The 15,772-nt window shown below is 30.2% G+C and overlaps 1 protein-coding gene across 1 annotated transcript; it reads right to left on the reverse strand.

The window, feature by feature from the left end:
- Positions 1-5,367: 5,367 nt before the first annotated feature.
- On the reverse strand, positions 5,368-14,984 carry LOC116030648 (protein DA1-like). Its single transcript, XM_031272962.1, has 6 exons — positions 14,898-14,984; positions 7,838-7,890; positions 7,694-7,748; positions 7,481-7,582; positions 6,631-6,977; positions 5,368-5,707 (listed from the first exon to the last, which is right to left on the reverse strand). Exons 1-6 carry the CDS (start codon positions 14,982-14,984, stop codon positions 5,368-5,370), a joined length of 984 nt encoding a protein of 327 aa, XP_031128822.1.
- Positions 14,985-15,772: the final 788 nt, after the last annotated feature.

Here is a 15,772-nt window from a genome sequence, read left to right on the forward strand (position 1 = left end):
TAAGCTAATAATGGAGAATAAGAAATTAAGGAATTGAATGTAATTAAAGAGTATTTAAATGGTAATAAAATTATCTTTATAGTAAAAAAATCATGTTTTTTAGTTAATGATTATACATAAATCTTTCAAAATATTAATATTTGTAATAAATAAAATATTTTCAAAATTATCACTATAATGATAATTAATAGTATAAAAAATATTTAATGTAGAGTATTTAAATGGTAATAAAATTGTCTTTTTAATTACAAAATCAATTTTTAGTTAATGAATATACTATACGAAAAATGTAAAAATCATTGTAAAGGAAAACTATTAAATAGATTTTAAAACTAAGGGTACTATAATATTATTATTTGGTAGTAGTTTCCTTCCTTTTATTATTATACTAATTAAAGAATTAAGGAATTAATTATAATTAAGTTCATAAAGTAATTAAAAATTAAGTAAATTAAGAAATAATTATAATAAAGCTAATAATTGAGAATAATAGGAGCGCCCAGTTGGCACGTGCACGCCATGCGCACGCTGGGTACATAAAGACTTTTTTTTTTTGTTAGACCTTCCCCTGCCCCCTCCCCCGCCTCCCCTTTTTTCTCTCACATTTCTTCTTCTTCTCTTTCCCTCCTCTCTCTCCTAGTTAGTATCGGAGGCGGTAGATAAGTTCGTTGAGGAAACTTGTTTACTCTATGTCAAATTATTCCCTTGCGTTTCACTATACATAAAATGGTGTTTAATTGTTTAAATGTTTCTTTTAATTGCACCCAATGTGGTCCCTAGACTATTCAATTTTAAGCCAAAAAGGTCTCTGTTTGCTTTGGCGTCAACCTGGCGTTAAAAACAAGGGCAAAATGGACAATTCAAGTGCTTTGTCATTGAAACCATTTGACCAGTCGATTTCATCCCCAAATTAGCGAAACACAATGCGATTTCTTCCCCAAATTATGCCCTAATTTGCGATTTGTTCGTCGTATCCATAGCCATCAACGAATTTCTCAAGCCATCAACGATTATCCATTGCCAATAACGACGAATATCCACATCCATTGATGATTTTCCCCAACCAAGGATAGTATGGTTTGCTAATGAAGAAGTCCAGGTTTCGAACACGGTTAGTCCTTGTGTGTTGCTTTATAGGTTAGATACGCTTTCTATGTTCGTTTATTTGTTGCTTATATGCTTTATATATGTTCTTTTGATGTTTTATATATGTTCACATATTAAAGTGCAAGTGGATGTCCATGTGTTCCTGGTGTGTGCTTTCGTTGAGCAGTGTATGTTCCCAGATGAATTGGGGACCACTATGTTTGTTTGTTTTATGTGTTTTTGTTCCCTGTATGTGAAAATCAAGAGGGGACCATTGAATTGGTGTGTATTACATACAAAAGGGTCTCACTATCTTTATTAAAGTTGTTGGTTTTGGACTGCATTACTGCCCATTTTACTACCCATTTAATAAATACTAGTATTTTTGCCCGTGCGTTGCACGGAATTAATTTGTTATAATATGTTAAGAATATTTAGATCGATATACAATTATGTAAATTATAATGTCGAATATTATATAGTGCAATTGATCGATTATGTTTTCTAATGTTATCATTGCTTGAATTTGAGCAAAATAATTGCCCAATTAATAGCCAATGTGTATATATATGCATCCGATGCTGAAACTTTAGACATTTTATATATCAATGTTTATGATTTGTATTAATTAGGCTAATTATCTCGTTGTCCAGCAACTCAGTTATAGAAATTATTTATAGGGATGATATATTTTCTATGTAAATATATAACAATTTTATCATCTTTGTATAAAAAGAAAACATAATAGTATATCAATGTAATTGATTTGAATTACACATTATTGAAAATCTTTTTATAGACGACATTGATAGTATATTATATATTGTTATTGTAAATAATTATACTTTACTATTGGGTGTTAGGTTTTCGACGACAATAATTAACTATTGCTGCATTGATGGAATTGGATGTGATAGAGTTCACAATAATCACGCGCTGACTGGAAGATTTGAGGGGAGGAAAAAAAAAATTTGTGGCCTCGGTGGACAATTGTGAACCATTTAATTTGATCATAATTTACCAACTTCAAATATTCAATTATACATGAAATTGTCTCGGATCTAAAATCACCCTACCACTACCCCATACTTGCATAAATAATATGATGCAAGTTGAATGATTTGCTTATGAACAAGATGATTCTTTCGTGAAAATACACAATTAATACATAAAGGTACCCTAAGAGTGAAAATTCACCTTATATATAATTTTAGCCGATACAACGATAAAAAGGTAAACAATTCTCTCACAAAGTCAAATTAAAATTTTGTAATTACTAAATCAATTGTACAAATAATTTAGCTGAAATTACTACTTAATAAGCTAGCTTGTTTGTTATTTGTCATTTCATGCAACTATGTCAATCAACATACATGAAGAACTATATCTCGGTTGGTCCCACAATATAATGCAATCTTACCAACTAAATATATACTATTAATTAATTGAATTACAAGCTAAATCTACAACTTTAATATACTAACTACTTAATTATTAAATAATACTGATAAATTTGACTTTTAGGGTTTGTTTGCAAATGCATAAAATGTTTGCTGTAAAACGAATTATGAAAAATGATTCATTTAAATAAATTGTTTTTTTAAAAAAATAAATAAATTGTTTTCATTATTTCGTACTTGGTTTAATGTAAAAACAATCATTTTTTTTTGATGAAAATTTTAAAAAATTATATTTTTGTATTTTGTGAATTTTTATAAATATGAATGTAAATGTATTACAAAACTACTTTCCTCAAAAAAAAATTACAAAACTACTATTTCTTATAAAATATTACTTATTTTAATGATGATATATAATAATTATAAATATATTAACTTGTAGCTTATTATAATAAAAGTAATAAATAAATTCATAAATATAATAATTCTGAGCATAAATTGGATTTTTATTTTGAGAGTGAGAGTGGTGGAGATGAATAGAGAGAAACATAGTCGTCAATTCATTTTTAAAGGAGTTTGAATTTTGTAGCATAATAGCTCTTTCTTGCGTGCAAGGATGATACAAATCAAACGAAATAAGCCAAAAAATTTCGGTTGATGAACCGATTTAGCCTAATTTGGTTTGTTTTGCTCAAAACATTGTTGCAAAAATCAGTAGCATAGGTGATAAGTGCTTATTTGTTTATATTTTCTCCCTGCCACTAAGTCATTTTGCTTTTAGATCATTCCAAATTTTATGAGAATTAGTGCTTATTTGTGGTTATTTTGCAAGGAGTATGAGTTGGAAAGCATTGGAAGCTAAGATGAGGATTTTCATTCATTTTGGATGCATTTGGAGTCGATGGGAATGGAGCCTAAGAGTTGTATTTTCAATGGTATTAGTCATTTGGGCACACTAAAACAAAAGAGAAGCAAAAGGTCAAGGTGTTGAAATTTCCGCACGTCAACGTCTTAGTGATTGGACGATATCTCGGCTTATAAATATCCAAATTGAGTGATTGTTATGCCATTGGAACGAAGACTCAAAGGGCTACATATACCATGAAGATATTAAAGCTTAAAAGGAAGCCAAATGCGTCAAAATTTTCCAAACTTACAGATTTCGTCCAAATCTGACACTTTTCGGTATTTTGATCATATCTCAGCCTAGGAATGTCCAAATGAGGTGAGTCTTGCGCCATTGGAAAGCCAACTTGAAGGGATGCAACTTTATTCAAGATACAAAGGCTAATGGAGTGTTTTTGAGGGTGAAAATAGCCTATTAGTCAAAATAGTTGCACAGAAATGCACTATAAATCGGCTAAAATGATATGGCCACACATATGGTCGTTTATGAGGTCGTTTGGCACTTGCTCTGTTATTATTTAAGCTCGTTTTGAGCATTTTGAACTCAATTTTGACTCATGGTTGAACCCTAGACACTCCCATTCACTTCCTTTCATATTTTTAGGTTAGATTAGGCTTATATCTATATTTTTTAAACACTTTTGAAGCTTGTAATCTTGGATTTGAAGCTTGGATTTCAATAGAGAAGCTTTCTTTCTTTTATCTATTTTCTTTTGCAAGATTTATGTTTATCACTTGTGCTTTTGTGTTCTTTATGCTATTTAATGGGTAATTAGTTTATGGGCTTGAGTTAGGGTTGTATTATCTATTTTGATGCTTAAGTTGTGATTATTGTGAAAAAAGGGGAAGAACCCCAACCTAGGGTTCATGTGGTTGAGTTGGGTCTTTAGTCTATCTTGCAATAGTTGATACGTAGCAATTGTTGTTTGTGTTTGGAAAGTCTTTCATCTCAATGGGAATTGGATGCAAGACTTGAGCCTTCCCAATCTCAAACACAATTTCCCTTCTATGAAAATATGGGTAAATTGGGGCTTACATAGCTTTTGTTCTTCAAGAACTTGGGCTGATATATTACGGGAATGGAGCAATCTTTGTTCTAATCTTTGTCTTGACTAAGATTTATTTGTGTTTGCCTCAAGACCATAGGTAAAATGTTCTTCTCCCAAACTTAAGTGTTAAAGCATCTAGATGGTAATGCCCCTAACTTGAGTCCTCTTTATTTTGTATTTATCTATTGTTTATATGTGTTTGTTCTACCTCGTTATCGTTTGCTTAGCTTCTTGTTGATTTCCTTGTGCTAGTGCCTAGTTTTGTGATTGCATATTGCGTGACATAATCCACAAGGTAAGATCTTTCTCAATTTTTTCTTACGAACTTTCGGCTTTAATTTCCTTTATGCATCCGGTGATTGATCACACCATGGTCTATACTTATTTATGTTTTCATCTTTCTCTTGTGCATCTGGTGATTAGCCACACCATGGTCTATGTTAATTTAAATTATTTTTGTTTATTATATTATTATTATTTTAGAAATTTGTTGAATTAGTGTTAACAAAAGTTTAATTAGGTTTAATATTACTTTAGTTTGGCTTGTGATAAATAAAAGTTGAATTAATACTTCTCGAATTAGTAAGGAATATGAAGACAGATCGGAGTTTAATTATGATTAATATTATTTTAGAGCATTTACTATATACATATACATTATATACATATACGTTAAGCATTTAGTACGTACTGTTATGAAACATTAAATTGAAACAAGTTTGTCCAATTAGTGATTAATTAAACAAATACAATGTGTGCAATATTTGTGCAAACATAGTGCATCACATAAAATGAATAAAATGTCGAGATTTAAGAGGCCTACATGCCATCCATAAATTGAATTGATGTATAAAATTGTGCAGTGAACAACTATTCAAAAAACACTAAACAACGTAACTTACAAAAAAAAAAAACCTACATACAGATCAACACGGGAAGTTGCCTGTATAAGCAATGCACTTCATGGTATGTTCAAAGCCGTATATCTTAACAGCCGATTTAGCTTCTCTAAAGCCATCCCCATAAATCCTGCAAGGGTTTCTTTCCATTCTTTTCATTTCATGCTCTTTCAAATTCCTCAGAAAAGAAGCCTTTTCATCTTCACCATACATCTCTTTACCAAACAAGGCATACCAGTCTAACCATACATAAGCCATTACCTCACACATGCCTTCCTCAACCCAGGTCCCTATTGCATTATTATAACCTTGGAGCCGCATCCAAGTATGCATAAATTCGTGAGCTAATATTCTTCCGGTAAGTAACCTGTTGATCAGAAAGATCATGAAATTAATAAAGATTACATTACAAATTTAATTTACACAAATAAAAAAAATTAAAATAACATATTTGTTCAATCACTCGATTTTATCCATGGTATAAATTCAAATCATCATTCATTTCTATCGTAATGAAAAATTTACTGACCAAAAATAGGTATGACTGAATGATTGAATCTATACTTTGATTGTAACTTATTGGTCAAATATGTCAATATATATAAACTGTTAGAATCAAGCGCTTACCACTCACACAAAAAACTATACCTTTTGGCATGAGTTGTAAGCGCTTAATCCTAACAAGTGGTATAAGAGGGTTCAATTCCTAACCATAACAATTAAAATTGATTGGTGTTGGGAGGGGAATTGTTGTACAAGACCGGTAAAGGGGCGTAGTCAGTGGCTGGGAAATTGTTGGGCCGAGACTGATAAATTAAAGCCCCTAAGGGCCAATCCCAACACCCAGCCTGTCTCGAATAATGTAATGGCGGTTTATAAGTAAGGAAGTCAGGAGATTGTTGGGCTGAGGCCGATAAAGCCCCTAAAAGCCAATCCCAACATCCAGTCTGTCTCGAACAATGTAATGGCAGTTCATAATAAGTAAGGAAGTCGGTGGTTGGGAGATTGTTAGGCCGAGGCAGATAAAGCCTCTAAGGGCCATCCCAACACCCAACCTATCTCAAACAATGTAATGGCAGTTTAAGTAAGGAAGTCAGTGATTGTGAGATTGTTGGGCCGAGACCGATAAAGCCACTAAAGGCAAATCCCACCACCCAGCCTGTCTCGAACAATGTAATGGCGGTTTATAAGTAAGGAAATAAATTGCGCTTTCACTACTAGCTATAGCTTTTGGCATGAGTGGTAAGCACTTGATCCTAACATAAACGATGGTAATGAATCACAAATTACCTGGGAAGTCCATACAGAACCGTCATGCCAGTCACTGTGCAATGATGGCGAACCTCAATGTTCATTCCTTGTTGCAATGACCAATTCACAAAAGGGATAGCGTCTATCTTATAAGTGGTCAACCCCATAGGCATACCAGTCTGGTGAGGGGCTAGTATGTTCATCTCAAACAGATCAACTAAGTTCACGGGAATGTCCTTTCTGATATGCATATTTAGTGCTGCGTAGAAATTGTGCACTTCAGAAACTATGGACTTGAAGCTCTCAGGATCTATAACTGCTGTAGAATGACAGTCCGGGCAGAGCATTCGGCCGTCGTTGAGACTGAAAAACTCTACATTTCTTATCTGCAAAAACCAATAAGTTAAGTTCTTGGATGTTGGATTGTTACATATTGTGTATTTGTGTAAAAGCTAATAAATCATTTCACAAATGTTTCATATCATATTATGGGTGCAATAATTTCATTTAGTCCCAAATTAATATTTTTCTCTTCAATCATCCCAGACTTTTATTTTTTAGACAGGTTTGATCCTTTTAATTTGACACCTTTTGTGATCAATGTTCATTTTAGGTGAGGTAAAATCGTTTAATCAACTTTTTTTCTTCTCCAAAAGGCTTCAATATAGTATAAATGCCATTTGGAGAAGAAAAAAACATTTGATTGAACGATTTTACCTAGCCTAAAATGAACTTTGGCCTGAAAAGTTCCCAGAAGGATCAAAAGTGTCCAACATTTACAAGTCTGGATGACTGAAGGCAGAAATGTTAGTCTGTGACTAAAAGTGAAATTACTACGAAAGATATGAGACTTCCACTGAAATTAACCGTTTCATGTGTAAGTCCAAACCTTGAATCTGGAACAGGCACTGCAGGTGGGTGTTCCATCAAATGCATGCTTCTGACAGTAACTCTGTCCCCAGTTAGATCTCAAACAATTTGACCTCATTATCTGCAATAAAGCATGCATGCAGTGTGAATCCATATATAATATAATAATTAAAGTCCAAAATCTGCAGAATTGAATTTCACACAGCACGTAGAGAGGAGAAGAGAAACCAACTTGTTCCTGGCAAACATCACAGATAACCTCCTGCTCAGTGTTTAGTAAATTGGCCCTGCAAACACCATATATTCTCTTAGTATATCATCAACCTCTATAGATAAGAGTACATATCCTTAGTGGCAATCATATATGTGTTCATACCTCGGTTTTCCAGAAATTTCTTTAGAAGTATTCCCATCATGTAACACATATTCCTACAATCAAGTTATGATGGGCGAATTAAAATAGTTGGTAAATAAAAATGGACAAAGAAAATTTGTAAATATGCAAGAATTATAAGCGAATGAGCACAAGTTTCTTCAAGCATGGTTAATAGAGTAATAGACATTAAGAATTAGAACTACTTTTATGTGAGGTTAACACTGAACACAACATAAAAACACAATTACCTCTCACTTTTCCTATCCCTAAAAAAATGGTAATCTAGGGTTTTAATTTGTAACTTTTCCATCAACCGATCTTGTTGCTCCCAAATTCGTTTTTTGTGACTACAAAACTTAGATTGTCGAAACTGACAGATCAAAATTACAAACAAGGGTTTTTGTAGATCCAGATGTCGTCAGAGAAATTAGTTGAAAAGCTTGGGATTTCTATGAACATATATTACCAAGACAGTGAAAGACTTGTATACTAAAATGACACAACGAACATGTCAAGACTAAGAAAAGTGATAATCATGGCAAAAGCAACAAGTTAATACCCAATTTAGTATTCAACTATTGTGATTGATGGGTGAGGAGAAGTTAAATATTCGGAAGGAGAAGGCGGTCGGCATGGGGTGACTTAAGACAACAAGATCAGACCTAACGAAGACCGTACCGACCGTGAGTAGGAGTCGGTCGGAGGAACAGGTCGATCGATCGGAGGTCAATTGGCACTCATGTGTGAATGAGTGGAAGAGATTACATGAAGAGGAGAAATGGGAGGAGAAAGGAGCTGACCTGGAAGCGGAAAGGGTCGATCGATCGGAGGTCGATTGGCACTCATGGGTGAATGAATGGAAGAGATTACATGAAGAGGAGAAATGGGGAGGGAAGACTTCGAGGGAAAGACAAGTGATAAAGAAGAAAAATACGAGGCCAAGGAAGTTGATTGGAAGAAGTCAGACTTGTCAGCTACCAAGTAAGACCTAGTGGTTGGGGATATTGAATGGTCAAAAAGGGTAAACCAGTTAGAAGCTCGCCCCTAATAAGGGTGAGCCCAAAAGTTGAAATGGGTGAAGTGGTCGGCATATAGAGTGGCTTAGTCGAATTAAATTTGGACGCTTCCTAAGGCAAGGGGATCAAGAGCGAATTTCATGGGCAAAATAAGGAAAGTAAATCGAACTATTTTAGGAAGTTCAATCAAATGTAATAAGGCAACTAAATCCGGTATATTTATGGTAGATTAGGGTTACCAAAGGGGATCAAGCCCTGTCATTGTATAAATATGGTTTGATAACCTTGAAAAGGTTAAGAAATTCAAAATTTACTAAAGGCAAACTCTAAGTTCACCGTTAATCAAACCAAGACATATTTTTCCCGTGGTGTTGGCCCGCCTTTCGACCACTCCGTGGTTGACAAAACCAAAAGTGATTTTTCTTGATTTAGTCACTTTTTGTGCTTAATTAGGTTATCGATTGTGATGATTTTACCCAATTTAGTCATCTATTAAGATAGCTTGGTAATTTCACCTCTATTAATATTTAATTTAGTTCTCGACTATAGTAGTTTTACCCAAGTTTGTTTTTAATTATAGTGATTTTACCCAATTTATTAGTCTTCAACTATAGTGATTTTTTTCTCGATTTAGTCATTGATTCTAACCGCCGATGATTAAATTAGATAAAACCATTAAAGTCGAGGACTTAATTAAGTACAAAAATTAGTTTAGGAATAAATAGAGAAAAATTACTAATAGTCGAAGACTAAATTAGGTATTAACTCTAATCCAAAAATAACAGAAACCTAAAAAAAGTAAGCTTCTCCCTTGAATATGTGAGGTTAACAGTAATGATGGCTAGAAAACATGCACCTATTTATGATCGTATGGAATTTCAGTGACGAGTACCCAAAAAATGAAAAAAATTACACACAAACAATATTTGAAAATAACACCAACCTCAAAAGCAGGAGCTTCTCCATTGAATTTGTCACCCAACATTTTCTGCACTCCAACGCTATTTGAATTTCCCGATTATCTATTTGACTTATCTGTTTGAGAAATAGTCAAATCCTAATCGCAATTGAATAGTTAGTGCAACGCTGATATGACCAAGTGCGGAAATTAAGTAAAACAAAAAGTAAATGACACAATATATTGTTTACCAAGTTCGATACAATTGTATCTGGGGGACCACCATTAGTGAATCTAATCCACTATCTTGATAGCAATTCAAACAGACAGTAAAGAAAACACATTATCAACCCAATGCGCGATATATCTCAGACGGTACAAACCCAATTTGAAGAAGATATAGAGGATTGTCAAGGCCTATTATGGAAATTGGTGAGTTGATGACGTTGTTTTATTGATTTTTATTTCTCAATATGGTATAATTTGAAAAAGCTATATATGATTGATTTTTTTTTTTTGCAAAATTATATAACCCCATTCATCAACATGCATCAATATAATCAAAATATTCTGGATGCCCTCCAATATAGGTTAGTGATTCAGTTTGTTGTACTTTACCTCCATGTCTTATTTTAAGTGCAAATAGGTCACTTTCATCATGGTCATTTGATTTTTTACATGAAAGAAGACAAAAAAAAAAAAAAAAAAACTAAATGAATAAGGCAGTAAACTGGGCAGTATTTTACAGACAACAACATTCATTTATTCAAGACTAAAACTGACAGTGGGCAGTATTAAACTCCAAAACAGGCAAACAATATATATATATATATGTATATATATATATATATATATATATATATATATATATATATTAAAACATAAGTGCTAGCTTTCCCGCTCATTTTAGTCCAAAAAATTTGAAATCGGTCAACATAATATTATATAATAATTCCTTACCATAAATTCTAGACTTCCTTATCATTCCTTATTTATGGTTAAAATTGGCAAACTATTCAAAATATGATTCCATTCCTTATTATACATGGAAATTAATGAAATATTTTATTCAATTCCATTCCTGTACGGAAAGTAATAATTATTAAACAAAATTATAGTTATTATACCATGCAATTCAATTATGGTTCAAAATATTTTAATCTTGCGTATTTTTAATATATATATATATATATATATATATATATATATATATATATATATATATATATAGATTACTATATGATGTATATTATAGTATTCAAAAAAAATATTACTATATTATGTAAATGTACATAATTAAATTTCTCTCATGATAATATTACAAAAAAATTCCAACAATCAAATTACTATATGATGAATATTATAGTATTCCAAAAAAATATTACTATATTATGTTAATATACGTAATTAAATGCCTCTCATGATAATATTAAAAAAAAAATTCAACAATCAAATTACTATATGATGTATATTATAGTATTCCAAAAATATTACTATATTGTGTTAATGTACGTAATTAAATTTCTCTCATGATAATATTAAAAAAAAATTCCAACAATCAAATTACTATATGATGTATATTATTGTATTCAAAAAAGTATTACTATATTATGTTAATGCACGTAATTAAATTCCTCTCATGATAATATACCATGCAATTTAATTATGATTCAAAATATTTTAATCTTGCGTATTTTTTATTTTATATTCGTAAACAATCAAATTACTGTATGATGTATATTATAGTATTCAAAAAAATTACTATATTATGTTAATGTACGTAATTAAATTCTTCTCAAGATAATCCAACAATCAAATTACTATACGATGTATATTATAGTATTCCAAAAAAATATTACTTCGTACTATATTATGTTAATGTATGTAATTAATGCTATTCAATTATACGGTTGCGTGTTTGTAGGTTATATATGTATTTATATAACATAATATTACAATACTTAACAAAATTATTTATATACATATATTAACAAAATAGTCACAAGGAAAGTAATAATTATTAAACAAAATTATAGTTATTATACCATGCAATTCAATTATGGTTCAAAATATTTTAATCNTGTATGGATTCCTTAAACAAAATAGTTTAACCTTGCGTATTTTTAATATATATATATATATATATATATATATATATATATATATATATATATATATATATATATTACTATATGATGTATATTATAGTATTCAAAAAAAAATATAATCTATATCTATATCTATATCTATATCTATATCTATCTATATATATTAAAACAGAAGTGCTAGCTTTCCCGCTCATTTTAATCCAAAAAAATTTGAAATCGGTCAACATAATATTATATAATAATTCCTTATCATAAATTCTATTTATGGCTAAAATTGGCAAAATATTCAAAATATGATTCCATTCCTTATTATACACGGAAATTAATGAAATATTTTATTTATTTCCATTCCTGTATGGATTCCATATTTATGTACATATATTAACAATCAAATTACTAAATGATGTATATTATAGTATTAAAAAAATTACTATATTATGTTAATGTACGTAATTAAATTCCTCTCATGATAATATTCAAAAAAAATTCTAACAATCAAATTACTATATGATGTATATTATAGTATTCAAAAAAAATATTACTATACTATATTAATGTACGTAATTAAATTGCTCTCATGATAATATTCAAAAATATAAAAATTCCAACAATCAAATTACTATATGATCTATACACTTTAAAAAAATAAACTAATCTATACATACCTGCTTTAGAAATGTCTTATAATCCATGAAGTACTAAAGTTCTGGATATTTTACTTCAATAATTCTGAAATAAAGCACTAAAAAGCTATAATTCTTGATAATTTTCTTCATTAGTGATGTAAATTAAAATAAGTATAAAAATTTACAATAACAATATATAATATACTATCAATGTCGTCTATAAAAAGATTTTCAATAATGTGTAATTCAAATCAATTACATTGATATACTATTATGTTTTCTTTTTATACAAAGATAATAAAATTGTTATATATTTACATAGAAAATATATCATCCCTATAAATAATTTCTATAACTGAGTTGCTGGACAACGAGATAATTAGCCTAATTAATACAAATCATAAACATTGATATATAAAATGTCTAAAGTTTCAGCATCGGATGCATATATATACACATTGGCTATTAATTGGGCAATTATTTGCTCAAATTCAAGCAATGATAACATTAGAAAACATAATCGATCAATTGCACTATATAATATTCGACATTATAATTTACATAATTGTATATCGATCTAAATATTCTTAACATATTATAACAAATTAATTCCGTGCAACGCACATGCGAAAATACTAGTATTTATTAAATGGGTAGTAAAATGGGCAGTAATGCAATCCAAAACCAACAACTTTAATAAAGATAGTGAGACCCTTTTGTATGTAATACACACCAATTCAATGGTCCCCTCTTGATTTTCACATACAGGGAACAAAAACACATAAAACAAACAAACATAGTGGTCCCCAATTCATCTGGGAACATACACTGCTCAACGAAAGCACACACCAGGAACACATGGACATCCACTTGCACTTTAATATGTGAACATATATAAAACATCAAAAGAACATATATAAAGCATATAAGCAACAAATAATCGAACATAGAAAGCGTATCTAACCTATAAAGCAACATATAAAGCAACACACAAGGACTAACCGTAATTTGGCAGTTCGAAACCTGGACTTCTTCGTTAGCAAACCATACTATCCTTGGTTGGGGAAAATCATCAATGGATGTGGATATTCGTCGTTATTGGCAATGGATAATCGTTGATGGCTTGAGAAATTCGGTGATGGCTATGGATACGACGAACAAATCGCAAATTAGGGCATAATTTGGGGAAGAAATCGCATTGTGTTTCGCTAATTTGGGGATGAAATTGACTGGTCAAATGGTTTCAATGACAAAGCACTTGAATTGTCCATTTTGCCCTTGTTTTTAACGCCAGGTTGACGCCAAAGCAAACAGAGACCTTTTTGACTTAAAATTGAATAGTCTGGGGACCACATTGGGTGCAATTAAAAGAAACATTTAAACAATTAAACACCATTTTATGTATAGTGAAACGCAAGGGAATAATTTGACATAGAGTAAACAAGTTTCCTCAACGAACTTATCTACCGCCTCCGATACTAACTAGGAGAGAGAGGAGGGAAAGAGAAGAAGAAGAAATGTGAGAGAAAAAAGGGGAGGCGGGGGAGGGGGGAGGGGAAGGTCTAACAAAAAAAAAAGAGTCTTTATGTATCCAGCGTGCGCATGGCGTGCACGTGCCAACTGGGCGCTCCTATTATTCTCAATTATTAGCTTTATTATAATTATTTCTTAATTTACTTAATTTTTAATTACTTTATGAACTTAATTATAATTAATTCCTTAATTCTTTAATTAGTATAATAATAAAAGGAAGGAAACTACTACCAAATAATAATATTATAGTACCCTTAGTTTTAAAATCTATTTAATAGTTTTCCTTTACAATGATTTTTACATTTTTCGTATAGTATATTCATTAACTAAAAATTGATTTTTTAATTAAAAAGACAATTTTATTACCATTTAAATACTCTACATTAAATATTTTTTATACTATTAATTATCATTATAGTGATAATTTTGAAAATATTTTATTTATTACAAATATTAATATTTTGAAAGATTTATGTATAATCATTAACTAAAAATCATGATTTTTTTTACTATAAAGATAATTTTATTACCATTTAAATACTCTTTAATTACATTCAATTCCTTAATTTCTTATTCTCCATTATTAGCTTAATTACAATTATTGCCTGATTTTACTAAATTCATTAATTCCATTATTAGCTTAATTTTTATTAATTCCTTACTTCCTTAATTAGTATGGAAGGAAACGACTATCTAATAATAATATTATAGAACACTAAATTAGAAACATAAAAACATTCACCATATAAATTAATTTTTTTGTTTGTTTTTGTTTTAATTCTTAGTTAATTTTTAGTGGAGCAATTTAACATTTAGTTTTAGACTAATATTTTTATTTTCAATCATTCCCTGTAGAGTAAATAAGTTTCATCAGCGTACCTGTCTACTGTCCCCGCCTCCTTGATCTAACTTGCTCAGTTTACACTGGTGTTCTCTCTTGTTGCTTCTTCTAGTTGTCGACTCCATTACTGACGATTTCAACTTTAGAGCATCCCCAATAGGCATAATTTTTTAAAAAAAGGAAAAAAGAAAAGCAAAACAAAATCTAAAAAGTAGAATTTGAAAAAAAAAAAAAAGAACAAATGCGGCCGATCGTTAATTGTGATTTGAGCACCAGCTTCTGGCCCGATAGCGTTGACGCGTTGTTGGTCAAAATGCAGTGAGACTGTGAGAGTAGGATAGTAGTGAATTTTTTAGTTATGACATGAAAATTTATTACCAATTATATATTATATATTTTTTGGTAGTTTTTATTATCATTATGTTATTTTGAAAATATTACATATTAATAATTAGAAAATTTTATATATTACAAAATTAAATATTAGGTATTTTGGTAATATTATATTAATCATTATCATAATGATTATTTTGAAAATATGCTAAAAATATTAATATTTTGGATGATTTGATGATGATATATTATTATTGAATTTTAAAATAGGAATTTATGGTAGTAATAATTATATTATTTTGATCTTTAAAAAATGTATTTTTTGATTATTTATGTGATAATTATTGAATAGTATTTAGTAAAATTTGCATGATTACTATATTATAATATTTCATATTAAAGTGTTTAATTAAAAAAATAGTGTTTATGCACCTAGTGTGCCCGTGGCATGCACGCGCCTAATTGGGCGCTCTTATTCTTCTCTCTAATTATTATCTCTCTTTCGCTTAGCCAAAAAATGAAAGAATTGCACACCAACAAAAAATAATATTTGAAAACAACACAAACTTCAAAAGCAGAG

Source organism: Ipomoea triloba, chromosome 1 (genome assembly GCF_003576645.1).
Source record: "Ipomoea triloba cultivar NCNSP0323 chromosome 1, ASM357664v1".
In the NCBI taxonomy this organism is placed as follows: domain Eukaryota; kingdom Viridiplantae; phylum Streptophyta; class Magnoliopsida; order Solanales; family Convolvulaceae; genus Ipomoea; species Ipomoea triloba.

Coding starts and splice junctions, on each gene's coding strand:
- LOC116030648 (XM_031272962.1), bottom strand. CDS start 14,984: ATGGAGTCGACAACTAGAAGAAGCAACAAGAGAGAACACCAGTGTAAA. Junction 7,583..7,693: donor GTGATGTTTGCCAGGAACAA/GTTGGTTTCTCT, acceptor GCTTTATTGCAG/ATAATGAGGTCAAATTGTTT. Junction 6,978..7,480: donor GTGCCTGTTCCAGATTCAAG/GTTTGGACTTAC, acceptor TGGTTTTTGCAG/ATAAGAAATGTAGAGTTTTT.